The following is a 24,460-nucleotide window of genomic DNA, read 5'->3' as shown; positions in this document are numbered from 1 at the left end:
GGGCGCACGCAGACACGTGCAAACGCACCTGACTCCTGTTGCCATGCCAACCCATGCTATAGTCTTGATCTATTCTACTCGTCGAGGCTTTAGAACGTGCGCTTTGCCCGCAGTGACGTCATTATCACTGAACCATTCAGATAAAATCTCCATTTACACACGGAGATTTTGTTGACACGGGGTGAACTCTGCTCCCGACAGGTTTAGAAACATTTTGGTGATAAGCTTAGCGGGTCAAAAAATATTTTATTTGCATGGGATGTGCTGTGCATGACATACTGGAAGAACTGGGGAAAAGTCCATCATGAACAGTTACAAGTGTAATGGAAAAAAACATGTAAAACTTGTACTAAAAAATTTATTTGTCAAGTGACCTGATCTGTACAGTAGCACAATAAAGGAAAAAAAACAAGGTGTGGTTAAATTATTCTATCACAAACAGGAGAAGTTTCAAAGATGGAAAGGGGAATTTCTGTCAGCCGTCTCAGACGATTACGGTGGCATCGGAGCTCTCATGGGGACGGGAGGTGGGACTGCGGGGGGACGCGGAGGCATAGGCGGTCCTCTCTGGAAGGCTGGGGGAGGAGGAGGAGGAGGGCGTGGAGCGCCGTAGCCGGGAGGAGGCATTGGAGGGGGAGGTGGTCCTCTCAGAGCAGGAGGCACAGGTGGACCTGGGAGAGAAACAGAGTCATGGCAGGTCTCTCTGATGTGCACGCCGCAGGTGAAAAAATGGCCTAGATGTGACTGGCTCTAGCCCCTAAAATGGCTGTACCCCACATAAGTAGAGAAAAGGTGTTCATCAGTTGTTTGCCAGGGCTTTATTTAAAAGAGCATATTCAAATCTCAATAACTTACCCATGGGAGGTCCATAAGGTGCTCTGGGAGGCATGCCCATGGGTGGAGGAGGCATACCAGGAGGTGGTGGCGCCCTTGATTGAGATGATCCTGGTGGAGCAGGATGGGGAGGCACCATAGAAGGAGCAGGAGGCATGGCCATCTGGGGCATACCTGTAGAATACCACATAGAATTAAAAGAGTCACTCACTGTTATGGCAGCTTGAGGATGGAGATGAAACATTTCATCGTACCTGGATGCATGCTTCCAGGAGGGAAAGGTGGCGGTCCCGGTGGAAGACCACCACCACCCTGTGCACCAGCGTTTGGAGGCATGCCCAATGAAGGAGGCATCGACGGAGGCATTGTCCCAGGTGGAGGAACTGGGGGGAAACCAGGAGGTGGCATGCCTGCAGAAAACACACATCAAAGTGTGAGCGTGACTCTGGTTATATTGGTAATCACAGTCCATTAACACCTAATATATCAAACTAACAGTGTGAGTAGAACACACACCAAGAGCAGTCCAATTACAAAATCAGAGCCTAACACCACAGAGTGAAATGTTAAAATATTATCCGTTTGCTCCACAATATTTCCTTCATACCAGGCATCGGCATTCCAGCTCCCATCGCGGTGAGGACCGGTGTTGGAGCTGCCTGTGGGGGTGGGGCATCAGCAAACAGCTGATGAGGCCTGTCGGCTTGAGAAAGAGGATTTTGTGCAGCCAGGAGTCGCTCAGCAGCTGAGCCGTGTCGTTCTCCTTTGGAATCTTTCTTGAAGGCATAGGACACTGTAATGGGCCTGTTACAAAGATACTGGCCATTCATGGCCTCAATGGCGGCGTCAGAAGCGTCAAAGCTTGCAAAATTGATGAAAGCATAACCCTTGGAGTTGCCTGTATCGGGGTCTCGCATTATCTTTGGTGTCTGGAGGATTACGCCAAAGGCACTGAATGTGTCGTACAGCAGTTTTTCATCAATCTCTGGGTCGAGATTACCGATGAAGATGTTCGCACCCACATCCAAGTTTTTGTTGTGAGCCGACGCTTTATTAACTCGAATGGGCTTGCCATAGAGCTTGATCATATTCATGATTTTAATGGCATAATCAGCATCTTCTTCACTGAGGAACTCCACAAAGCCATACCCTGAGAAGGAATAAGAAAGTTTAGATTGGTTTAATTTACCAAAACCTTTGAGAAATCAATGAGGAAACGGTGCCAGTGGCATATGCCTCCTCTGCATCTGCTTTATAGAACAGCAGCACACCTTGGTGTTGGCCAGTGACCCTGTCTTTTGGCATGTGTGTGTTGACCACAGGACCAGCCTGCAAGAACAGCTCCCACAGTAACGGTTCAGAAACCTTCTCATCCAGGCCACCAACATACACAGTAGCATCTAAAAGGAACACAGGTAACGACACTTATGAGGTGGCATAAATGGTAAAATACATGCTGAAAATAAATGTGCAAAAATGCCAGCACTGTATGTCAAAATGACACCCACAACAATTAATAATCAAACTCTTTCAGTGATTAAACAGGGTGAAGGGATGGATGCGTTTAAATAACGTGACTGTCGCGGAATTCTATCACATTGACTAGGCTAGCTATTAGCCAAATACACAGATCTGAAATGAAAACTTTTAAAATCAAATGCATACTAACAACCCACTGCATGGTCTTAAATGCACATAACGCAACACAAAAATAAATGAAAGACGCAAGCGGGACTGTTCATTTTAAACTAAGGTAAATGCCTAAAGATGGGGCATAACAAGCTAGCGGCAACTGAGCATTCCCATGTGATTAGCCCTGTTTACAATGCGCGCGTACAAAGTGGGAGGTCAGCAGTTCAGAGAAAATGGAATCTTGGATATGTAATTGTTGAACAGGTCTAAAACTGACGGCGGAAATCTGAAGGAATTGTAAAGGATCATGTACTTACCTTGGTTTCTTTCAGAAATTGGACCCGCTGCCATGTTGAATAAACGGAAGGCTTGCGTCCAAATTAAGGCCCGCCCTTTCCTGTTACGTCCCGGAAGCGGAAATTACAAAACAAAATTAAAGTTACCTTAAAGTTTAATTTTGAAATGCATGTAATAGAAACTTTTAAAATCTAATTGCAGTCATAATCTATTTAATTTGTCTTGGTTAAAAGATACTTGGTTTCCATGTATACTAAATAAAGCATGTGACACTATTACCATTTCAGTCAATTTATTACACAATATAAATCTAGTAGGTATAAACATGGAATACAAAATATCCATAAAAATACATAACAAGAGGGTCTTGAGAAACACTTTAATATAACAATAGTGGATAGAAAACGAAATCATATAAAAAGTAAGATCATGCAAATAAACATTTTTTTTATAAAATAAATTGTTAAAACCTTCAGTGACAATGGCACCTTGATCGAAAATCAAAAGGCCTTTATCTGAAGAGATGTGAGATTAATGGCTTACGGTACAGAAAAAGAACAAAAGAAACCAAAAAAAAAAATTTCAAATACATTATTGTGAATTTTAATCACACATTTAAAAAAATATGCAATTCACAATCTTTAGCCTCATTCCTGTTCATTTAAATACCTGCTGGGAGCACACTTGAAATTCCATCTTAACTTCTCATCAATGCTCAGGTAGGATCCTTTATTAGGATGAACATCTGTAAAACTGAAAGCTGCAGAACTCTGAGATGCAGGTGTTTTATCTCAGCCTGAATGCAAATTTAACATGTCAGAAGTTTATTTAGAAGCATAGGAGCTATTTGTGACACAAACCAGTTGTGTTGTTTCTGCACAGTCATAATACCGTAATCACTCCAGGAAGGAGATATCCATTTTTGTGAGGACTTACCCATTGATATATAAAAAAACTGGCAAATGCGACAGGAATTGCAGGCTCTCACCTCTATGCTAATAAAGGTCACCTGCTACTGACTGGAAAAATGGCCAGAATTTCAATAGTAATATAGAATATTGAGCAAAAATGTGAAACTATTGCATGTTACCCGAGGCACAACAATCCTACCATACGTGAAAATCAATTATTCTTCATCTGTAACTGTTTATCCTTCTCTGTAAAATGTTTGTGCTGTTGATAATCCTGCAATCAACAATGAGACAGTCCTACGCTTCTAAAATTACCCAGGAATTAATTAGGAACAAACTTACCAATATCAATTCAACATAAGTCTTTTCACACCCTCTTGCTCATTGTGTGTTTGTTTTAGATAGCAAGGGAAAGAGACAATGATATATTACACCAGAATATGTAAAAGTAGGTCCTTCAACAAACAAAATAACTCAGAGGGTGATAAATGCAAATTATTTTAGCAAAACACTAGATAACAAACAATTTCTTGTTCCAAAATGTCCAACGCCTGAAATTTCTTTTCCTTCACATTTTGCGTCAGACCATAACTGAGGCGGTTCTGGATAATGAAACACGACAAACACGACTGGTGTCACACTGAGGATGATCAGCACTCGGGAGGTATACATTCAGCTCTTGTCATGTTCACTCAGGCATAAAGCGAATGCTAAAAGAGCCCGAGCCTTCAGGTTAGAACAAAAAAGACACTCTGGTGTTGGTTTACATTGATTTTTCAACCTGAGCTGCAGCCACCAGTCTCTGCCTGCTGTTTTTTTGCAATGATTAAAAGCCAATTATTACTGAAACAGTTTAGCGTTAAAAAAAAGACAGATGGTGGTTGAGAACAGGTCCTGTTTTAGCGTCTGTTGGACTATTACAGAAAATAAACTACAAGGTCTTGTTTTGGTTTCTTTCTGTCCCGTACATTCACTGAAGAAAGGTAGGCTTTGTAGTTTCACCGAGAAAGACAACAACTTAAACCTCAGCTGCAGTTCTTTTTTTGTACAAAAGCACCGATAACCTGTAATCTTGAGGCACAAACAGGTATCGGCTATCGAGGCAAATATTTGTTCTGTGGGTGGATTTGCATACAATGAGTCAAGGCCTGATTATCTGGCTCTTGCAACAAAACAACATACAAAACCGAAATGGCCTCACGACGCCGCTTTTACGGGAAACGAGCAATCGATACTGTTACCAGGAATCCTTCAGAGGCCAGGCGTGTTTGACTAGTGCGAGGGCAGGGTGGCGGCGTTGGCCGCGCTGAGCTGGCCGACGGCTAACATCATGATGTCTTTCTTCTCCTTGTAAAAACGTACTTCTCGTCCCGCCAACCTGGCGTCCTCCAGCTCCCGCTCCGTCACCGCCAGCTCCTGACCGATCGTTCCCGCTACGCTCTGTTCGCGGTTCACCCAGTCCGCGGCCATCTGAGTGCGCATGTCGTCGTCCAGAGCGCGGTGGGAATAGTGAGCCAGGACCTCCTGCACATAAAATAAGCGGAGCAGAGGTTATTGGCAGAGAAACTTAATTTTACTGCCATTCAATTCCATTAAAACAGCTGCTCCTTAAACCTGAACAACCATGTTTTTTCAGATATAGAAGAAGAGTTTCCTTTTTTTAGCAGTCACAAAAATGCTACTGCGCTAATACAAGTGCCGACTGATCCTGTGTGATGCACCTGTCTGGAGCACTGTCGTTCTCTCATGGCCTTCAGACTCCCGTTCCAGTGCAGCAGCTGAAACACGGTCATCAGTTCCTAAACACAAACACACACATTTCATCACTGTGTTCCCCCTCCCCCAAAGAAGCAACTGAATATTTTAAAGGATAAGGGTCTATAGTATAGACCTGCCACTCTTTGCTATGGTAATCGTACAGCAAAGCTTCGCATATCTGAACACAACACACATTCCAGATGTTTCTGCACCTGGAACTCCAGCATGGATTTCCCTTTGTTGGACTCAAGCATGAAGCGAAATGCTCCTATTCCCGTGTTGGGATTATCCGCCTCCTCTCTGTTTCCCTGTAAATAAGAAAGAAATGGACATCAGACCCACGTATTGAGACAAAGAATAATGAATAGAAAGATTAAATGAGCAGAGGGGAGATCCGTGTGCACCGTCAAGCTATCTGCTTACATTGAAGGAAGCCAAGGCCTCGCTGACACTTTTCTCGATGAAGTCGTCTGTGATGCGTCGGGAAGGGTGCTCGTTAAAAACCGAGTTCATCAGAGCGATCTTGGCGGCGCTGCGTCTCGCTTCGGCCTTGGTGGGACAGAACTGGCAGACGGCAACACTCCTATTATCTCGAGCTTTAAGCTAGATGTGGCCAGATGCTGTAACTACGCAGCCAGGCAGCCCGTTTCTCTAAAAACACAGGCTGTTTAACATCTAAAACTGGCATTGGGAAGTCAAAAGCAATCGTCTTCATACCTGGAAGCTACCAAAGCAGCTGCCGCCGGGGAGGCTGACGTAGCACACGTAGGGAGGGCTGTTGGAGGGGACCATTTCATAAACAACTAGGGCGCCGTTGGGTAGGTCGGCGCCTCTGGTCAGCTTCATCTGCCAAAACTCCTGCAAAGCTTCCACCACATTTACTGCAGCACACAGGAATAAAAGAAGCTTTTAGTGAAGCAGTGCCTCTTTTTTTTCTTGCCCTTTCTCCAGCTCTGAATGCTGTTGCAGTTATTGATTAGCTCCTGGCTCAACTCCGCAACATCCTCTCTAAACACAAAAGGTGGAGAGTGTGAGGGGAAGGTCATTTCATGGACGCCACAGGCTTTTCCTCAAAATATTTAGGGGGGCTGCCTGAAGGAAATTCTTCATCACCTTGGTGCGGACGCTTTAAGGAACACATCCCAATAACACACTTTAATGTGGGAAAGTAGCCTCCAGCACAAACAGCAAAGAAAAGCAGGAAAATGTGCATCCAAGCCAGAGTATTTATGTGGGGGTTTAAGTCTGCAGGGAGATGCAAGTGCTGCCAACATTAACTTCTGTTAAGCTCTGACTCTTGGAGGGTTCTCGCTCTCTTTCTCTGTCTGGAGCTGGATCAGAACCCGCGATGATGCCACAGAGAACACGCTGAGCTCTCCTCTGACATCCTTAACAGCCGCCGCTCTGTGTGTGCAGAAGTTAGCTGCAGGTCAACTGAGTTTGAAAGCGGTTAGAGACTGATGGACGACAAAACATCCCGAATCTTTAGGTTCAGGACCCGACAAACCACGAAATAAAGCATTCCAGTTTGACTGAATTGTAGATGAGCTCCCATAAATCAGAGATGGTTCTATCTTTGAGCATTTTGGGGGCCACAACAATGGTGAAACAATGCACGTTAATTGTTTCTTTAGTGTTTGATTATGTCCTGAGAGATAAGTCAGCAAAAACAGGAAGCGCGATGATACCATGTGACAATGGCGGCGGCCCAGACACAAACCCACATGGCGGCAGTGGCGTGACATCAATTAGTAAAAGCTTGACAAATATGCAACAAAGTAAAAATAGAACACAACTGATTCCCATCCCAGAATGTCACTAAAACAATGTGGAAGGGACCACTTTCCGAATGCCAAATTATCTTATAATTGCAGCAATGTTGAGGCAATCTGCCAAACTCTAAAGGACTTTACCAAAACCAACAGTGTTAAATAACCTAAATGGGATAAAGGAATGAAGAGGTCTTAGTCAGAGCATGGAGGGGCAATCTTTTAGAAGTTAATCCTATTACCAACCAAATAAGCACACTCGTCTTAACCAACAGGACAGACGCTTTCTGGCAGGAACCATCAATTTTGGTTGTGTGAAGGGACAAATAAAAGGAAAATAAACTCAACCCTCCACTTGGAGAGTGTTGGGTGGAAACGGGTCTGTATCAGGTCAAGAGTGATGACATTTGATAAACATCCATTCGGTGTAAATGTGTATATGATAATAAAAGAAAATGACGCATCCGATGGAGATAAGGACAGGTAATCAATAGAAAGTGAGATTCTTTTTACAGTTTTGGTGAATAGCGCAGGAATCTAGAGTGATTTCTTCTGGAGCAGATTTAAGGATTCTCCGACATGCACAAACATTCTGCAGAGATCAAACTGCTCGTCGTTACCTCGGCCGTAACCTTGAGTGTGTTTCGCAAAGCTGCGAACTACAGCCTCCACCGCCTCCTTCAGCACCGCCGGGTTCCCGGGGTTACAGTGTCCGGCGGCCCCGGGCCCCAGCCCCATTCCGACACCGCCGTACAGGCTGTGGAGCTGCAGCGGGGGCGGCGGAGGCGGAGGCCCGGACGAAGCGGTAAAAGAGGCCGGGGAAGGCAAAAGAGGCGCAATGGGGACCGTTACTCCGGGCCGGAGAGAGGAGCGGAGGGTCCCTGTCGGTCCCGAAACGAATCCGATTCCAGGCTGCAGCCTGTGAGGGCGGATACTGTCCGGCATAACGTTAGATTCCATTGTCCAAACGTCACGTCTGCAAAGTCCCGGTCCGTGTCAAATAAAGTCGACGGTTTTAGGCACGGAAACAACAGGAAAATAAACAAAGTCTTTGTGGGGTTTTTTTTTATCAATCACAGCCGAGAAAAGAACTCAACCGACGTTGATTCGACACATATGACCGCAGCTGTGCATCCTCAGTGCGGGATTAGACTGCGGGATTGTCCGTCAAATGATGCCTTTACGTACCCTCGGACTTTACAAGTTCAAATAGCGAAAGTATTCCGTGTAGTAGCATTATTAATAATCTATATGGATTTCAGCGTGGATATCATATTTCAGCACGGTGAAACAAGACAAATCATTTATTGGCATCTTTGCGTGTCCTCTTTTAAAGACAAGCATCTTTCAATGTAAAAATGATTCCTTAATGTATGTAAATGCATCAACTATGATCAAATTAAAGCCTAGAGCAGGGCCATTTTTAAACAAATCAGCTTTATGAACAGCATGGCAATCATTTAGGCTGCAATAGAGAAATATGTTGACTCTGAACTGAATTTACTACACTCATTTACACATTTTCAATTATTATTGTGTGTCATAATCAGTGCAAAAACACTTGTACACAAGCTGCAATACGCACTCTATAACTATTATACCCACTATTGCGCTTTATATCAAGGTTTAATAAATCTTGACTTGAAAAAAAATGTATTTTAATTTTCTTAAATGTATTTTAGTTTGACTAAATAAGTGTGTATTTCAGGGTTTTCCGTGATACTTTTGTAGTTCCTGAAGGCAACATTGAGGAGTCAGCGAAAGATTAAAAAACAAGAAATCTGAGCCTCCTCTGCTCTCTGGCAACGAGCATGTGCTGCTACAGTGTGGGCAGCGCTGATAACGTGTGAATAACCCCATTCACTTAACTGGAGAAGCTGGATCAAGCAATAAGCACTGTTTAAAACAAGTTTGAAATCAGGATTCCGGTGCCCCGACCATGAGAACAAAGACCTGAGGTGGACGCGGAGACCCTCTGTTGGGCTTCCCAAATGCTGTTTTATGACTTGGTCCTGTGAGATTATTCATCCTTACTGTGGTCTGGAGGGATCCCAGAGGAATTTGGACCAGGAGTCAGCGAGGAAACGATTACATGTCTTTTTCAAAGATGAGGCAAAGTTTTCACCAATTCCTGCAAAAACTAGTGGGCTGGGAAAACGCTTAAAACATCTGATCTCCCCCTCCTTGGATAAATCAGCAGTCATTTATCTTCCCTGTACTGACTGCTGGACTCACTAGGGGCGTGCTTTCTTCTCATTACACCAGATAATAACCTCAGTTATGCAGCTTAGCCGTGTGTTTGTGCAGTTTTGGTGTTTCCTAATTCTAAAATCGTGTAAGCTGCTGTTTTCCAGGGTCAGTGCCAGGCAGAAATCCCTCTTGGGAAATGTAGGAAGTTATGAGGCTCTAGCTCAATCTCGTAGTTGTTGTAACAGATGTTTTGTTTTTTTTTGGTCATAATTTCCTTTCACACATTGTTTCAAGTAACAAGTTTAATATCAAACTGAAACACCACAGTGGTGCAAATGAGGTCAAAATATTTGATTCATTCAGGACATGTGCTTAAATGCCAATTGGCGTTATGTTTGAGAGTAAAACGAGCCGTACATCTACCTATACGACTGTAAAAGGAAGCTCCAACTGTTGACTGCAGCGCCGAAAATGGCGGTTGTGTACAATCACATGCATGATATGTCTCCGTCGGGTTGATGCCATGTGCAGATCTGTTTGTTTTTCTTCATTTTTAGAGGAGTAAACACCTCAAGCTGTTTCCAGGATGGTCCAGACTCCACACACAAGGAGAAGAGCTGCTGGCTGAAAAAATTGGAACATCTGGTTTTGATCTGAGCTTTATTGTCAAAATCTGACTTCTTCAGTGGGGAATTTCCAGCCAGTGAATGAAAGTCATGCTTTATGAGATCTCACTTAACGCATTTAACCCCATTTTACATTCTAGGAGTTATCTATGACTGATTGTGCTGGCACACCGAGGAGAATTGATCACTTTACAGCCACTATAAAGATAAACTGGTAGCACAAACATTCTGTTGGGTGTAATCCAAAGGTAGAGGGTTGACGTCACGGCCCAACAACACCGTTACAGCAACAGATTTTAAATATACTACAGCAAGAAAAGTAATTTAAAACCTTTGGTTTTCATTGGCCAGAGGAGGAAAAGACACACATCGTTATTACAAAATAGCAAATCTGTGCTTCTTGAGTCACACTGGACACTGAGGAAAAATCAATACCTGAAACCACATAAATGTCCATCCAAAGGTGGATGTGACCTTTGGCCCAGAGGTTAAAGGTGAAACAGGGGTGATTAAAAATCTAAATTGTGTCCATTTTTGGAGAGGAATAAAGCACATTTTTAGATCCAAACTCACAGATTGGATGTATTCGGGGGTCAAAAGGGATGTGACGGGAATAAAATAACGACCCCTAACACCCAATCTGATCATATTCGAATCCGAGTCAAGAAAAAATAAACAAAATTCAGCCCAGCTATCACAGCACGTAGGTGTTGTAATCTGGAGTAAATAAACACAAGTGTGTAAATACTGTAGTGCTAAAACATCAGGGATCACAAGATTTGGAGCATAAAAGATTCTCCAAAATAAAAGATCAAGATGTAATCGTATTTAGTAACAGTGAGACTAGAAAAAGGCAGAAATCTCCAGGCCGTCAGGTATCTTGACTGTTATCATATCTGCTGGAGCTGAGGCTGAGGGCATCTCAGAAGCTGACGCGCTGGAAGATGAGGCCGCGTCCGCTGATTATTTAATCAGAATGATAAGATGCGCACACATGGGGGACAGTCAGCAGAGGAACCGTTGGACTTTAGCTTTAGCCCGCACAGGTGGCACACGGAGCAGCAAGGGTCAGAAGGGAACATCCAATGACACCCGGGCCCTTTATCTCGTCCAATCAGAACCGGACCCTCGCAGAGATGCGTGCCAGCAGACTATAAGAGGACAGAGGATCTGAACCAAAAGCACCATCAGGTCTAAATTCTCCTGCCGTACAGGTGAGTTCATCTCTCATTTTTAAAAGTCCAGAAAGGTTCGGGGGGGGGAAATGTAACTTTCTTTTTAATGATGATGTTTTTGTGGTATAAATAACTTAATTTTAACAAATGAAAGTTAACAACTGCTGGAAAAAGTTAAAGCTCGAATTTGAGGCATTTCTTTTGAAGCTTTGTTCACGGGATCTGCAGCATCTGTCCTGTTTAACCTTATTAAACCTGGTTATGGCGCTTTTTTATATATATTTTAAAGGTTTTGATTTGTGATCAGATCTCTAAAGTAAACACTCAGATTTAGAGTTTTTTTTTGTCAGTAAATCAAAAAAATTGCTTTTGAGCACAATTAGAAAATGAAATGAGGTCCTTAAAAACAGCCTGATGTTTTTCCTCTTAAATCAACCTTCCAGGGTGACCCCTGACCCTCCTAATGTGTGTGTGATAAGTGGGTTAAGGTTTATTGGTTTGGTACTCAGAATGATACCAGATAAGGTTGGCGTGCGTCAGTTGGACAAACGTGATTTGACGACACATCGCCTCATGGCCAGGAAAGTCCGCCGGAGTCATGTGACCCCAAATGCAACCTGTGTCATCAAACATGAGGTCAAATTGAACAACACACGACAGATACCAAAGCGCCGCTTGTTTTCCTGCAGGTCTCCACTCAGCAGCCATGAAAGTCGCCGTCATCGTTGCAGTCGCCCTGCTCGCTCTGACCCAGGGTACGGTACCACCCGAAGCACTTGTCTCAGAACTCTTCGAGTGTTTTTATTAAGAGTTTTTCCTCCCTTTGGTTCTCGTTTAATTCGCAGGAAGCTTCGGACAGGAAGCATCCGAGGTCGAGAAGATTGGTGAATACATCACTAACCTCAAGACCCAGATCATGAGCTCAGTCAACGCTCAGTGAGTAAACCAGGACATTTCTTTATCATTAAACCGGTGGTGTTTAATAGAACATCAGCCTGAGCTTTCACGTTTAACCACACAGGGACCTGCAAAGCCAGCTGGAGCCCATGGCCGCTCAGATCCAGGAGCAGCTGAAGACCTTTGCCACCACCCTGGAGGAGCAGGTCAAACCCATGGCCACCAACATGCAGGCTCAGCTCCAGCCCATGGTGGAGTCTTTCCAGCAGCAGATGCAGGCCTTAATCAAGAGGCTGGCAGATGAGACCAAGGCTCTTGGCCAGTAAACTCATCGTCCCACCAACAGACAACCTGATGTACCATCAAGACCAGTGGGCCGAGTTAATGGTTCATGCCGTCACGCGCTGGTGTGCCGAGTGTTGAATAAGTATGTGAAGATCAACAGCCAAAAGTCCTGACTCAAAGTACAAATAAACATGTACAAAAATACCTTTGCCGTCATTTGTGTGATGCTTAAGGGGCAGCTGTGCAACAGTCTGCACATCTAGAAACAGACAATGACTCATTTTATTGGTTTTATTCAAGCAAGCAAAAGGAAAATGTCACAAGTACAGGCTTCTGCAGCCAAAACATTCAAACATTTAAAAGGGATAAAACAGCAGAAAGGAAAGCTTTCAAATGTATTCTATCAGATTTCTCCTAAAACCCCTCAAAATTATCATTTTAGATTTTCTCTTTTTCACTTTTTTTGGTGCTTTTTCTTTTAAACTCTGCAAAGCAGGCCTGGAGTTCCAGTTCTTCATAGATCTGACCAGAGACAACTTTCCAGTAATTTTGTTAATATACATTTCTCTTTTTTATGGATTATTCCCCCTTTTTTCAGCTTGTTCTTCTCAGCTGGCTCCCCCAGCTCTGCAAATATGAAACATAATCTTTAGACTTGACAAACACAACCTCTAATCTTCGAATGATGGTAGCATCTTCCCAGAAAAAAACCCCTGCTTTACCTTGGATTCAGACACTTGGCACAACAGCTGAATTAGTCACAGACTTCTGGGCGGCCTCTTTAGCCTGGTGGGCCTGCAGCACGGCCACGGCCTCATCCACCTGGAATAAGATCCATCCAAACCTAATTAAAACTCGAATCGTGATCTTAGCGGTAGGAACTGTGTGTTTCTGAGGTCAAATGGGACGGACTGCAGAGTCGTACATCTAAACACGGGTGTATCCAGGTAAAGCCGTGGATTTGCGCCAGATTAGCATGGATTTAGAGGCATGACACCTGCCATTTGCAGCTTCTTAGAACAAAATGTCACCTTCTACCTGCAGAACTCACCTTTGAGCGGAGCGACTCCGGCGACTCGAGCATGTGGAGAAGCTCAGAGTTGTCGATCTCAAGCAGCATGCCGGTGATCTTTCCTGCAAGGCTCAGGTGCATGGCCTGGATGAGGGGAAATAAACGCTCGCCTGTGCGTGGAAGGAAAGAACAAGATGAACATTTCGACAACAGAAAAGCAGCAAATTCGGTGATGTGCATTTGACGAGAGGCATGCTGGGAAAATAGCGGGCCCTTACCCAGCATCTGCTTCTGTTCGTGCAGAGGAGCAGCAGCCAGCATGGTGGTGGTCAGTGGCTCCTGTCCTTGGACAACCACAGCAGGCTGCGGAGCAGGAGCAGAGAAATCAGTCATCCAGAAGACAGGATGCACATTTTCATTCTTATAGGGCTGCAGCTGTACCTGCTGCACGGTGACCTGCGGCTGAGCGTTGACGTGTTGCTGGGTGTTGCGTACTCCTGTGGCATACTTGTACTGGGACACCCCCCGTACAGAATTGGCTGTTACGGAAGTAGCGGTGGTGGCCGTTCGGGGACCCATGGCTTGGGTGGCTGCGGTAGTAGCGGACAAGTGATTAGCAAACATACGCTTGTGGTTGGATCACCTCAGGTGACCAAGTTGAGGTGAAAACTTACCGACACGTTGGTTGGCTGTCATGCGAGGCAGCTGCGAGGAAGGCCGCATGGAACCGAACATCTGAGGGCGCGGCCCCGAGGAGCGCATGGCACTTTGCATGTTTTGGAAATCTGAAGCCAACATTAGAGCCGTTTACAGACACAAACTTGGATTCCATTATCATGCTGTGCACGTTAAATATGTGTCACTCACGCTGTGGCCGGACACCTTGGGTAGGCCAGCGTGGGCTCGGGCGAAGCTGAGCCATCTGCCCTGCTGCCGGGTAGTAAGCGCCCCGGTTCTGGGCCTGTGGTATGGCTGTCATGAAGTAGCCAGAGGGCGGGGCCGGCTGGTAGGGATTGATGACTGGGTTCGGCACTGCGCGCACGCTGGCCATTCGCTGCATGTACTGGTTGGTTAGGTGTGCCTGACGCTCTTCTTTGCGCTGGGCCAGGGCGACGTACAACGGCTTGGTGGCTACGATGCGTCCGTTCATTTCGGTCACGGCTTTGGTGGCCTCCTCCGGGGAGGAGAAGCAGACGAAGCCGAAACCTTTGCTGCGGCCGCCTTCCAGCATGACCTGAAAGTGCCAGAGTCGAATGTGAAAATAATCCCAGCACCGGGGCAACTTTAGTACCGGTTTAAAATAAAAGAATGTGGGGGGGGGGGGGGGAGTAGTCCTACCTTGGCACTGGTTATGGTGCCAAAAGGCGAAAACTCCTTTCGTAAACGCTCATCGTCGATTCCATCATCAAGGTTCTTCACATACAGGTTGACACCCTGAAAACACAAAATATTATCTCCACGCACTGTTCAACACGAACTGTTTAACATCAACATGTTCCGTTGACGTTATTGTCAGCAGTACATATTTATCCCCAGTATTCATTAGGAAGAATGGCGGGGCCCATGAACTACGCTTGCTGTTGCAGCCATTTTGGCCAATGCAGCCTACCGAGGAGGTAGCATTGAATTTGACAAAGCTGCAGCTGTAAAGTGTCCCACCAGACGGTGGCTGTCACAGCCTTTTTAGAATCTGACCTGGTAGCGAGTCATGCGGTCCTGTTTCATCTGCTCAAACTTGCGCTTGAGCTCCGCCTGTCGCTCCACTTTCTTCTGCGCGCGGCCAACGTAAATCGGTTTCCCGTTCATCTCCTTCCCGTTCATCTCGTCCACAGCCTGGAGCAAACGAGAAAAATAAGCCGATACAGAATAAAGCGGTTCGGGTTTTAGAGCGGTGGTCGTCGTCCCGGTCCTACAATCCGGCCGGGTTTTCTGTCCAACCAGGCCTCAGATTCCAGTTACCTGGTAGGAAAGAAAACCTGGCTCGATTTTGGGCATTGCAGGTCTAGGGTGACGACCCCCATCTTGGAAAATAATGGCCACCCGTACCTTCTGGGCATCCTCATGTCTCTCAAAGCTGACAAACCCAAAGCCCCTGGACTTCCCGCTGTCATCCGTCATGACCCGGATACTCATGGCGTTTCCTAAGCAAAGATTCCACTCTGAGCCTGGTGCATTTCGCTACAGAATAAGCCTGCAGACGTAGACACCAACTTACCATATTTATTAAAAACATCCCTCAGCTTCTCCTCATCCATGTCGTCCCCAAAGTTTTTAATGTAAACGTTTGTAAATTCTCTGGCGCGGGCCCCGAGCTCAGCCTCGCGCTCTTTGCGGGATTTGAAGCGTCCGACAAACCTGCACGGAGGAGAATGTTTCAAAAGAGGCGTTCCGTTTATAATTCTGTGGCGATAAATTGCACTTTTACCGTTTCAAGCCTACTGTTACCATAAAAGGTTAATGTTACACACAGTTGCAGAAGCACCACGGGCATTCGGAGGACATTTGATAACTGATTGAAACACTCACACTTTTCGGTCATTGAGCAACATGCCATTCATTTTCTCAATGGCTCGTTCGGCTGCTTCCTGAGTCTCAAAATGCACAAAGCCGTAGCCTTTAGAGCCATTCTCATCACAAACCACCTTCAGAGAGAGAAAACACATGCTGCCTTTAAACACACACACATGCAATACCACACTGTTCATCTGCTCAACCCTTTTTTGCCAGTAACCTTATTTAAATAGAGTTTACTGCAAAGATATCAGTAAAACTAGATTCTTTGGTTTTGGGATACTAAGGAAACAGGACCAGTGCACTGAATGTTTAATGATTGTGGCGATTCACAGATACCTGAAGGGTGTTGATCCTTTTAAGAGTTTCAAAAACTCTGGTGCATTTACATAACACACATATGCAAAGTAGACCCACAGTCAAAGCACAAAAGCAAAGGGCTGACAAACTGATTATTCAGCTCTGGATCTCACCAGTCTGGATCCACAACAGGGAGAAACGAGGGTCTGACCGCACAGAGAATCTACTCTTACAAATGCAGGGGGTTTAATCAACCGGCAGCAGCTAAACGCCGATATTTACCTTTAAGATAACGCATCAAAACTGCTGTATGTCTGGTACAATGCAGGACATGCAAGAAAACCCCCGAGTCAAAGCCATGCTCGGTTTTTGTAGGCGATCAGACAAGACTCAATAAAAAGCCTTTTCATTTTAAAACAGTATTATCATTCACATTATTACGGTGTTATCTTTAATACCTTGCATGAGAGGATGTTTCCAAAAGCAGAGAACGTATCATACAGAGCTTTGTTGTCAATGGACTTGTCCAGATTTTTGATGAAGATGTTCCCAACGCCACTCTTCCTCAGTGATGGATCACGCTGCGACCACATGATTCGCACGGGCCTTCCCTTGATCACATCAAAGTTCATGGTGTCTAGAGCACGCTCAGCTGAGGGAGGATCACAGGAGAGGTCACCAAAGACATCTGGAATTTCACACACTGCTAGCAGAGCTGAGATGATTTGACCAAACTGTGTAAGGCGACTAGTTGTAACACCAGAAAACTGGACTTAAAGGTTTACTTCAGGGATATGCTGCTTACAAAAAGGACCCCACTGACTCGGCTGTCAGGACAACCACCGATACGCAGGAGGGAAAAAAACTATATAGCACTGAAATAACAGTTATGTTTGTCAGTAATACATGTTTATCCTCTCAATCCATTGCGAAGAATTGCGAGGCCCATGAATTACACTTACTGTTGCAGCTATTTTGGCCAGTGCAACCTAGTAAAGAGAGCACTGAATTTGACAAAGCTGCAGTCGTTCAAAGAAAAAGTGACTCAAGGGAAATCAACAAGTTTGCTGTCAAACCGAAGCACTCCTCCCAGTCCATCAGCCCATAATAGCAAATATTAATTGGAAAGGAAGTGGATAATCGTCAACACAGCATTCTATTAAACATCTAAATGATGTCTTCACTTAACCCCATCCGTTGACTGGTTTCCAGTAAGAAAGTGAAGAGATCAAACCGGACCAACCTCAAATTACCATCTCCCACATAGATGTGGCTCTTTTTAATTGACAGAGAGCACATCTGTTTCTCTTAGTGATAGTTAAAGTAGAAAGTACTTTATTCTCCTTTCCCCAATAAGTGGAAAGCACTATCGGTGCAACACACCCTGGCTGACCTGTGTTCTTATCTCTGACACGCAGATTAGAAAACATGGGCAGACAGAGCATCTCTAGGACTGTTGAAGTTGGAAACAACTGAACGCATGGAAGGAGCACCAAATGGCAGAGTTGTAAGGAATGTCAGGGTGCGTCTTCAACGAAAAGGGCGTTGTCCAAAACACAACGGATACTGAAAGTACATGCTAGCTAGCAGGCTAGTGCTAGCGCCAGGGTGGCCGGGACGGGGCGCCTCTCCGATACGCCCCTGCTGGGAGGTTCAAACGAGGAGACCTTAGCCAACATGTCGGTCGCAGTCACGTGTAGAAGGACCGTATAGCCTCTCCACCGACAACCACACGTTCTGGCATTTAATCGCTGTACGGCAGGTTGACCTACCGTCGGCCGGTTGTTGGAAGTTGACATAGGCGTATCCGAGAGATCGGCGGGTGATCATGTCCCTGCAGACCCGGATAGAGAGGATGGCTCCGGCAGGGCTGAATTTCTCGTACAGCATGGCCTCTGTCACATCTGTGTGGAGATCCCCGACGTACAGGGAGGCCATGGGGTAACTGGCAGCACTGGGGTTCATTTCGGTCGTTCGAGGATGCTAGCCAACCACTCCGGTCGACGGTGGAATAACTTTCTGGCGAAGGTGAAGATTTGGCTAATAGCGTCACGTCAATCTGGCCAGGCTTCAGCGACCGTGTAAAATGTTCTTTAAAAACAACGAAACCTGCGAACTTATTTGGCGATTAAAACAGTCTCACACGCAACGGTGACGGCGAAATGAGCAGTACTTGGCCTCGCTTTTGAACCCGATTCCACTTGGTTTCAGCCGTCCTTTCTCACCGGTCCAGTGACTACTTCAGCTTCGCCAACTCGTTACAAATAAAAAAAATAAAGAATTTTTGGTTTTTTATATTTTAACTTTTTTTTTGGTATTTTTTTAAGGTTTTTTTAGAATGTGTGCCGAGCGAGCTCAGGAGCACACGCACTCACACTAACAGCTAGAGTAGAGGGGGCGGATCAAACGGGAAGTGGTCTTTAAATAATAATGATTGCGTCACACCTACGAGCCAATCACGTCTGTGGAAAGTTAAAAAAAAAACCTAATATGGACTTTACCAAACCCCAGGACGGTGACGTCACCAGAGTCGTTATAACTCCGATTTAACGTCCTCAGAACATTGAACGATAATGGATGTTCGCGCTGGTTGTGTCAGTTTGGCGCTTATTAGCTCAGCCGTTATAAACGACCTGAAAAGGTGGTTGAAATTTTGTAGCTGGGATTTCCCGGGTGGTCAGAAAGGATCATACACACAAGATAAGGTCTTCTGAAGATCAAGGCCTAAGCTGACAAAGCCTTACAAAATTAAATCAAGATAAATGGCAAAAGTGCTCAATCCAGGTTGATGTGATCGGTTTGTCGCGATGGCTGTTGATGAATAAACATGGTGACATTTGCAGCAGGAAATGCCCATAATTATGAAAGACTAACATACCGTTCAAATCATGCCGACAAACACCAAGTACAGCTGTGTGATATGCCAAATATTGTGGGCACAATAGTCTATTTGCTTTATTTCCACTTAAATGAAAACCAAACCAAAAGGCAGCTGAATCCAATTTATTAGAAGACAGCAGCATACAAAGATTATGACATTGCTTTCACCCGCACTGTTTACTAATCTTTTATTTTTCATGATTTTAACAAGAAACCTCTGCCAATTTCAAAAGCACAGCTAATCCAAACACCATACCGAGAACCACAGTCATTCCAGGGGTCAAATCAACAATCAGTATAAGAAATACAAAATAAAAGTGAAAGAAAACGGGGGTGAACCACAGAAATGGAAATTAAAGGATATATCGTGTTGCCTGGATATAAAATATCAAAAGCTACAGTACTGAGCCATTTTCTTACATCTATTTCAAGCTCTCAATGTGTTTCCGGTGGTGTTACGACAGGAAATATTTGACTATAGATTTCATTGAGACTGTAAATGGAATGCAATAGTCACAATAACCACCGACAAGATGAATGGCGGGTTTGGTCGAGTCATTCACAGAAAATCCAATTCAATCAGGAATTTCCAGGACGACAACATATGACATCATTGATTAAAATAGACCTCCAGCATTAGCCTATTGATGGAGTTCAGTAAACCAATGATTTAAAGAGTTTAAATGTTGACGTCAAACCTAAAAGCGATCACTGTACAGAAGTTTGTGTTTTCCCACAGTAAATATTCTATAGAACAGGCTGATTGAGCTCTTTAGGATTAAACCAGAACCAAAAATAAGTTTGCAAAAGAGGGTTTAACAAAAATCCACTCTGTCATGTTCTCCACAGCCATACAGCTAACTTATGCTCTTCAATGTATGTGCACACACAAACTGCAAGTTTTGTAAATGTACTGTAGTGTAAACATACATATCTGGCATTTACACTCAAACACCACGCACGCGCACACACACCCGCACGCACTCACGCTCACACACGTTAGGCTGGTGAGAGGTAAAAACTGTTTTGGGTTTTGTGGTTGACATTCAATTCTTGTCCGCCTCCTGCTCCGCCTCTTCTCCCTCGCCTTCTCCCTGGCTGTCTGCCGTCCACAGCTGGAACGCACAAAAAGGAACCATCAGGGGAAAACCACAAGTGGAAACGCACGGCTGACGTGCGCGGTTATGATGACGACACGCTTACCGTCAGGTTGTCACGGAGCAGCTGCATGATCAAGGTGCTGTCTTTCTGGGAATCGGACTTAAGAGTATCCAGCATGGAGATGGCTTCATCGAAGGCCTGGAGGACACAGCCCACACTCAGCACTTTCAAACTGTGCACACACGTTGAGCAGGAAGTCCTGACTCAAACAGCGCCATCATTTTGTCCTTTGGGCCAAATCTGATACACATCTCAAGATGCCTGTCATGCTCACAAAAGAGCTGCCACTTGTTCCTTGAGCAACATCATGACACAGTAGCGGAAGCTGCAGTGCACCTTTACAGATCGTACACCGGACTCTCGGTTCGGAATCCACAGAAAATAAAATCAGCATCTTTTCAGAGGACCATTTACAGAGGAAGAAGAGGACGGGTCCTACCGATTTGGCCAGACTGCAGGCTTTTTCCGGTGAGTTAACGATCTCATAGTAGAAGACAGAGAAATTGAGCGCAAGTCCTAATCGGATGGGATGCGTCGCTGGCATGTTTTCCGAGCTCATGTTATACGCGGCTTGGTAGGCCGCTTCCGAGTTTTGGATGATATCTGCACACAGAGAGCCGTAAACTTATATTTTTTTCTTTTGGAAACAATATTTCACATAAATGACACAACTACTAAACCAGTTATTTTTAATTTTTACATTCCTCATTTTCCTTTAATAGATTATCAACAATTGGGGCAAAAAAAGAGAAAAAACTAAACTAAGAATTTAAATCTTTACCACCAGAAGTGTTACCATGGCAGCAACAACCCATGTGTGCATTCTAGTCATAGAAGCTGAACAAGATGAAGTGTTTATGCTTTGTGTAAGCTTCATTTCCTCACCTAAAAGGTCAGTGATCAGGACAGGGCAGAGGGCATTAATCATTGATATGGGGACCATTATCAGGCCACCTCAGAAGTCCTGCACTTTATCAATACCACTGCCAATACTTGCACAGCAACACTGATAGGACAATTTTAACACTACTTAACATCTATTATATTATTGAACAGTTTCCCTTCTTCACTAAACCAACAAAAGCACTCCCATTAATCCATATACAGTATATCAGATTATTGCCCCTTGAAAAGGGCGTTTGTAGTACCGTGTTTCTAACACTAGGGGGTCATTTCAGCATTTACATGTATCCTGCTTACACCTCAAACCCTCACTATCATACTCATTTCAGGATTGTTTATAAAATAATGAAAATTTATAGATTTTACCCAGAGATGACAATAAACAGGTCTTATAGACTTACCCTCCTTTGTGTCTTCAGTAGCCACCTCTGCCAGGTAGCGGTAGTAGTCTCCTTTCATTTTCAAATAGAAGACTTCACTGTCGATGTCATCGGCATTAGGGATCAGATATTTATCCAGCAGATGCTGCAGGTGTAAGGAACAACCAAGTTTAAACATGAGCGCTTTAATAGTTGGGAAAACAACAAAGAAATGATGTGACCGGTATTTGGGGAAATTTAAGTCCGCTCTGCCAACCACTGACTTGCATTTCCACCATTAAAGGCTGAGCGATTTAAGGTTTACACAAAACATTTACATCAACTTTTATGCCAGGAACAAAATGGAACAGCATAACAAATATTACATTTAACTACTGGACTGCTTAATTTGATCATAAATATCAAAAAATATTACACCATGTTACTTTCTATTTTAATTCTCTTCAAATCTGCACAGCCGGAGCAATAAAATAAATATTTTGGCCACATGCCTCGATAATGACAGTATTTCTTAAAGATCATTTTCAGTGAGGTGGAGAAGCAGCAAAAGAGGCATAAAAAAGACTCACGAAATAAAATGTAAGTTCTTTATGCCTGTATCTCCAATGGGGATATTTAAGGGCAGTTATCTGACCAGCAGATGGCGCAAACGAGAACACACAACTCAGAGCATTCACCTGTTGATCCTCCAACTCAAACCACTAATTTACAGGAATGTTGCTCTCCGTCCTCCCGTCACTGAAAATACCAGTGTGGGTTTGCCTTTAACCAGTTAGCACTTATTCACCTGGCGGAAACATCTTTTTGAAGGATGTATTGCTACAGGCAGACTTGTGCAGTGATATTAAATACCGTTCACCACCAACTGAAGTCATCCCTGGTTACTGGTGTTGTTCCTTACCAGCACTTCGGTGCAGATTTCATTCAGCTCCTTCTCGATCTGTTTCCTGTATTCCACAGACAACGAGGTCTTCCAGTTGCCGTCAGACTTGTGTTCCAAGCTGGAAACCACCCTCCAGGAGGACCTCCGGGCACCCACCACGTTCTTGTAGGCAACCGACAGCAGGTTGCGCTCATCGTTCTTGAGTTTGGGCTGGCTCTCTGTCACGGCCTTCATGCTCGCAGCCATGTCGTCATAGCGCTCAGCTTGCTCAGCCAGTTTGGCTTTCTGTACCAGATCTTCGGTGTCTGCCATGACTCCTGTGTGAGCTGAGACAGACAAGAGGGAGTCCGGAAGGGCAAAACGACAGGAGACAGATTAGGGTATGGAGGGTATGAGAAGAAAAAGGAGCAAGAAATATGGCGTAGATAGAACAACCTCACATACAAACATATTACACTTCCTGCACAACTTGCAGATAACTCAGAAGTGAGGGAGAACCTCAGAATCCGTTTTCCTCAGGCACACAAAGTCTATATTGCTGCATGTAGGTCGTCATTGCTGCCATGCCCTCTACATCTGCTCTACATCTCTCTAAAGCTTACCACAAACCAAGTATCTGCAGACTGAAGTCACTTTAACTTGAATTCTGCACCTAAATTAGTTGAGGAAGGTTCAGGGCAGAATCAGGGGCAGGTTCAAACTAGCATGGATGTCTAACAGGACCAGAGCGCTAATTAGCCCAGCTGTTGCCTGTTAAGGTCTTTTTGTGTCAGAATGGCCAAACCTGCTTGTTCAATGAATGAATCAATCAATATTCATTGACATTACTAAAAATTAGCAGTTTGGTTGCTTCTCTGCAGAACATTGCCAGGGTAATGCAAAATTCTGTAATTTTTCTTCTTAATCTCTGCCCTGATTTGCAACAGTTTCCACCCTGAAGCAGTTTAGAGATCCTCACCTCCACCTCTCACATGCTGTTACGTAGAACAGGAAGCAAACATTCTCTAGAAGATTTCTCGTTAATTTCCTGCAACTGTGAACACATTTCTGGGTTCCGAGGATCAATTGGACATTGTGGTTAAGGCACTACCTGGAACTAAACTATTTGAAGAATTTCAACATTAGGGCTTTATGGACACACGAACGACACCAATGAGGGGGCCAAAGGAACAACTTTTTCTTCTTATAAGTGCCAAATTTTGTCAACCCTGAAATAAAACTCACAGAAAGCCCAACAGAATTATTAACACTCATGACTTGAGCAAGAAAGTGACTTAATTAGGTGGTCTATTCCTTTAAACTAACACCAGGAAGTAGAAAATAACTCCGCAAACCCACGTTTTACACACTATAACATTCTATAGCGCTTTTGAACAGTATAATTCGTTGACAGAGGCGGGAAAACGGGGTAAACACGTGGCAGATATTCACAATAGTCTTCAGTGAATATTTAAGGTGAGATTAAAAGGTTCTCGGTTGTGTTCGGTTCACAGTGAACGCCCTTTTCACTTCCCGAAAAAAAAACATGTTAAACTGTTAGTATGTTGGCCATTCGACAGGCATTTAAGCGATCTGGTTAGGCGAAAGCGAAATGCAGCGAATTTAAAGACCGTGCAAAATTAGAACATTAGAGCCGAAGGGTGCAGGAGCGTTTCCCGTTCAGAAAACGCCGAACAATGACTGAGTACGGGCGGCTCAAAACAGGACTTTCACCGCCAAATAAGCCCACTGATTCATTTCCCGTTTTTCTTCATTGTGGACATCGTAATTACCAATATTAAAGACATGCAAACCCACCCGTGAGTGCCGTGAAAGTTGATGTTGATTCCCGGTGTCGAATGGCTGATGTTTGCTCCCGCTCATCCACGGGGTTTCCCTCCAATCACGCACTCGGGAGCAGGGTCGCACCGGGACCGTTGACGTCAGACCAGTTGCTAGGGCAACGAAGTTTTATAGGGCCCAAAATTCTAAAAGCTTATAAAGTTAACTTAGTTAATGAGTTATAAAGTGTAACCTAGAAGTTTGAGTAGCTAGGAGTCAGTGTGATTGTCCTTTG

The 24,460-nt window shown here is 44.5% G+C and overlaps 5 protein-coding genes and 2 non-coding genes across 7 annotated transcripts; 1 reads left to right on the top strand and 6 right to left on the bottom strand.

The window, feature by feature from the left end:
* Window positions 1–226: 226 nt before the first annotated feature.
* sf3b4 (splicing factor 3b, subunit 4) lies at window positions 227–2,891 on the bottom strand. The gene is made up of 6 exons (XM_057021654.1): window positions 2,784–2,891; window positions 2,106–2,234; window positions 1,442–1,984; window positions 1,089–1,244; window positions 856–1,008; window positions 227–671 (listed from the first exon to the last, which is right to left on the bottom strand). The coding sequence occupies exons 1-6, from the start codon at window positions 2,815–2,817 to the stop codon at window positions 493–495; spliced, it is 1,194 nt and encodes a 397-aa protein (XP_056877634.1). The 5' UTR covers window positions 2,818–2,891; the 3' UTR covers window positions 227–492.
* A 147-nt stretch (window positions 2,892–3,038) lies between these two features.
* lix1l (limb and CNS expressed 1 like) lies at window positions 3,039–8,370 on the bottom strand. Its single transcript, XM_057021651.1, has 6 exons — window positions 7,822–8,370; window positions 6,150–6,313; window positions 5,856–5,996; window positions 5,645–5,740; window positions 5,396–5,473; window positions 3,039–5,198 (listed from the first exon to the last, which is right to left on the bottom strand). Exons 1-6 carry the CDS (start codon window positions 8,159–8,161, stop codon window positions 4,947–4,949), a joined length of 1,071 nt encoding a protein of 356 aa, XP_056877631.1. The 5' UTR covers window positions 8,162–8,370; the 3' UTR covers window positions 3,039–4,946.
* A 2,704-nt stretch (window positions 8,371–11,074) lies between these two features.
* LOC130518778 (type-4 ice-structuring protein LS-12-like) lies at window positions 11,075–12,578 on the top strand. The gene is made up of 4 exons (XM_057021652.1): window positions 11,075–11,231; window positions 11,882–11,947; window positions 12,038–12,128; window positions 12,214–12,578. The coding sequence occupies exons 2-4, from the start codon at window positions 11,899–11,901 to the stop codon at window positions 12,413–12,415; spliced, it is 342 nt and encodes a 113-aa protein (XP_056877632.1). The 5' UTR covers window positions 11,075–11,231; window positions 11,882–11,898; the 3' UTR covers window positions 12,416–12,578.
* A 73-nt stretch (window positions 12,579–12,651) lies between these two features.
* LOC130518776 (polyadenylate-binding protein 1A-like) lies at window positions 12,652–18,598 on the bottom strand. Its single transcript, XM_057021649.1, has 14 exons — window positions 17,970–18,598; window positions 16,656–16,849; window positions 15,913–16,028; window positions 15,602–15,741; window positions 15,433–15,527; window positions 15,082–15,219; window positions 14,725–14,820; window positions 14,254–14,620; window positions 14,061–14,171; window positions 13,828–13,976; window positions 13,665–13,749; window positions 13,426–13,556; window positions 13,097–13,196; window positions 12,652–13,001 (listed from the first exon to the last, which is right to left on the bottom strand). Exons 1-13 carry the CDS (start codon window positions 18,160–18,162, stop codon window positions 13,104–13,106), a joined length of 1,908 nt encoding a protein of 635 aa, XP_056877629.1. The 5' UTR covers window positions 18,163–18,598; the 3' UTR covers window positions 12,652–13,001; window positions 13,097–13,103.
* On the bottom strand, window positions 14,894–15,028 carry LOC130518833 (small nucleolar RNA SNORA5). Its single transcript, XR_008948146.1, has one exon. It is a non-coding gene; the product is annotated as a small nucleolar RNA SNORA5 (small nucleolar RNA).
* Window positions 17,089–17,221, bottom strand: LOC130518834 (small nucleolar RNA SNORA5). The gene has a single exon (XR_008948147.1). It is a non-coding gene; the product is annotated as a small nucleolar RNA SNORA5 (small nucleolar RNA).
* Window positions 18,599–19,184: 586 nt separating the features above from the next.
* Window positions 19,185–24,356, bottom strand: LOC130518773 (14-3-3 protein beta/alpha-A-like). The gene is made up of 6 exons (XM_057021646.1): window positions 24,202–24,356; window positions 22,423–22,730; window positions 21,543–21,666; window positions 20,678–20,841; window positions 20,281–20,376; window positions 19,185–20,192 (listed from the first exon to the last, which is right to left on the bottom strand). The coding sequence occupies exons 2-6, from the start codon at window positions 22,714–22,716 to the stop codon at window positions 20,124–20,126; spliced, it is 747 nt and encodes a 248-aa protein (XP_056877626.1). The 5' UTR covers window positions 22,717–22,730; window positions 24,202–24,356; the 3' UTR covers window positions 19,185–20,123.
* Between the last annotated feature and the right edge of the window lie 104 nt (window positions 24,357–24,460).

Source organism: Takifugu flavidus, chromosome 21 (genome assembly GCF_003711565.1).
Source record: "Takifugu flavidus isolate HTHZ2018 chromosome 21, ASM371156v2, whole genome shotgun sequence".
Lineage (NCBI taxonomy): Eukaryota > Metazoa > Chordata > Actinopteri > Tetraodontiformes > Tetraodontidae > Takifugu > Takifugu flavidus.
This window is presented reverse-complemented; position numbering and strand designations above follow the sequence as displayed.

Bases quoted from the DNA above. Each gene is read 5' to 3' on its own strand.
- LOC130518773 (XM_057021646.1), bottom strand. From the start codon at position 22,716: ATGGCAGACACCGAAGATCTGGTACAGAAAGCCAAACTGGCTGAGCAA. The intron at 21,667-22,422 runs GTAAGGAACAAC...TTACACCTGCAG, and splicing joins AAATCTGCACCGAAGTGCTG to CATCTGCTGGATAAATATCT. The intron at 20,377-20,677 runs GTAGGACCCGTC...TGTGTCCTCCAG, and splicing joins CCTGCAGTCTGGCCAAATCG to GCCTTCGATGAAGCCATCTC.
- lix1l (XM_057021651.1), bottom strand. From the start codon at position 8,161: ATGGAATCTAACGTTATGCCGGACAGTATCCGCCCTCACAGGCTGCAG. The intron at 6,314-7,821 runs GTAACGACGAGC...TGTGTGCTGCAG, and splicing joins CACTCAAGGTTACGGCCGAG to TAAATGTGGTGGAAGCTTTG. The intron at 5,741-5,855 runs GTAAGCAGATAG...TCTTATTTACAG, and splicing joins AGGCCTTGGCTTCCTTCAAT to GGAAACAGAGAGGAGGCGGA.
- sf3b4 (XM_057021654.1), bottom strand. From the start codon at position 2,817: ATGGCAGCGGGTCCAATTTCTGAAAGAAACCAAG. The intron at 1,245-1,441 runs GTATGAAGGAAA...TGTTTTCTGCAG, and splicing joins AGCTGGAATGCCGATGCCTG to GCATGCCACCTCCTGGTTTC. The intron at 672-855 runs GTAAGTTATTGA...TTTCTCTCCCAG, and splicing joins ACCTTATGGACCTCCCATGG to GTCCACCTGTGCCTCCTGCT.
- LOC130518778 (XM_057021652.1), top strand. From the start codon at position 11,899: ATGAAAGTCGCCGTCATCGTTGCAGTCGCCCTGCTCGCTCTGACCCAG. The intron at 11,948-12,037 runs GTACGGTACCAC...TTTAATTCGCAG, and splicing joins CCTGCTCGCTCTGACCCAGG to GAAGCTTCGGACAGGAAGCA. The intron at 12,129-12,213 runs GTGAGTAAACCA...TTAACCACACAG, and splicing joins ATGAGCTCAGTCAACGCTCA to GGACCTGCAAAGCCAGCTGG.
- LOC130518776 (XM_057021649.1), bottom strand. From the start codon at position 18,162: ATGAACCCCAGTGCTGCCAGTTACCCCATGGCCTCCCTGTACGTCGGG. The intron at 14,621-14,724 runs GTAGGACTACTC...TGGCACTTTCAG, and splicing joins GCACCATAACCAGTGCCAAG to GTCATGCTGGAAGGCGGCCG. The intron at 13,750-13,827 runs GTACAGCTGCAG...CCTGCTCCGCAG, and splicing joins CGCAGGTCACCGTGCAGCAG to CCTGCTGTGGTTGTCCAAGG.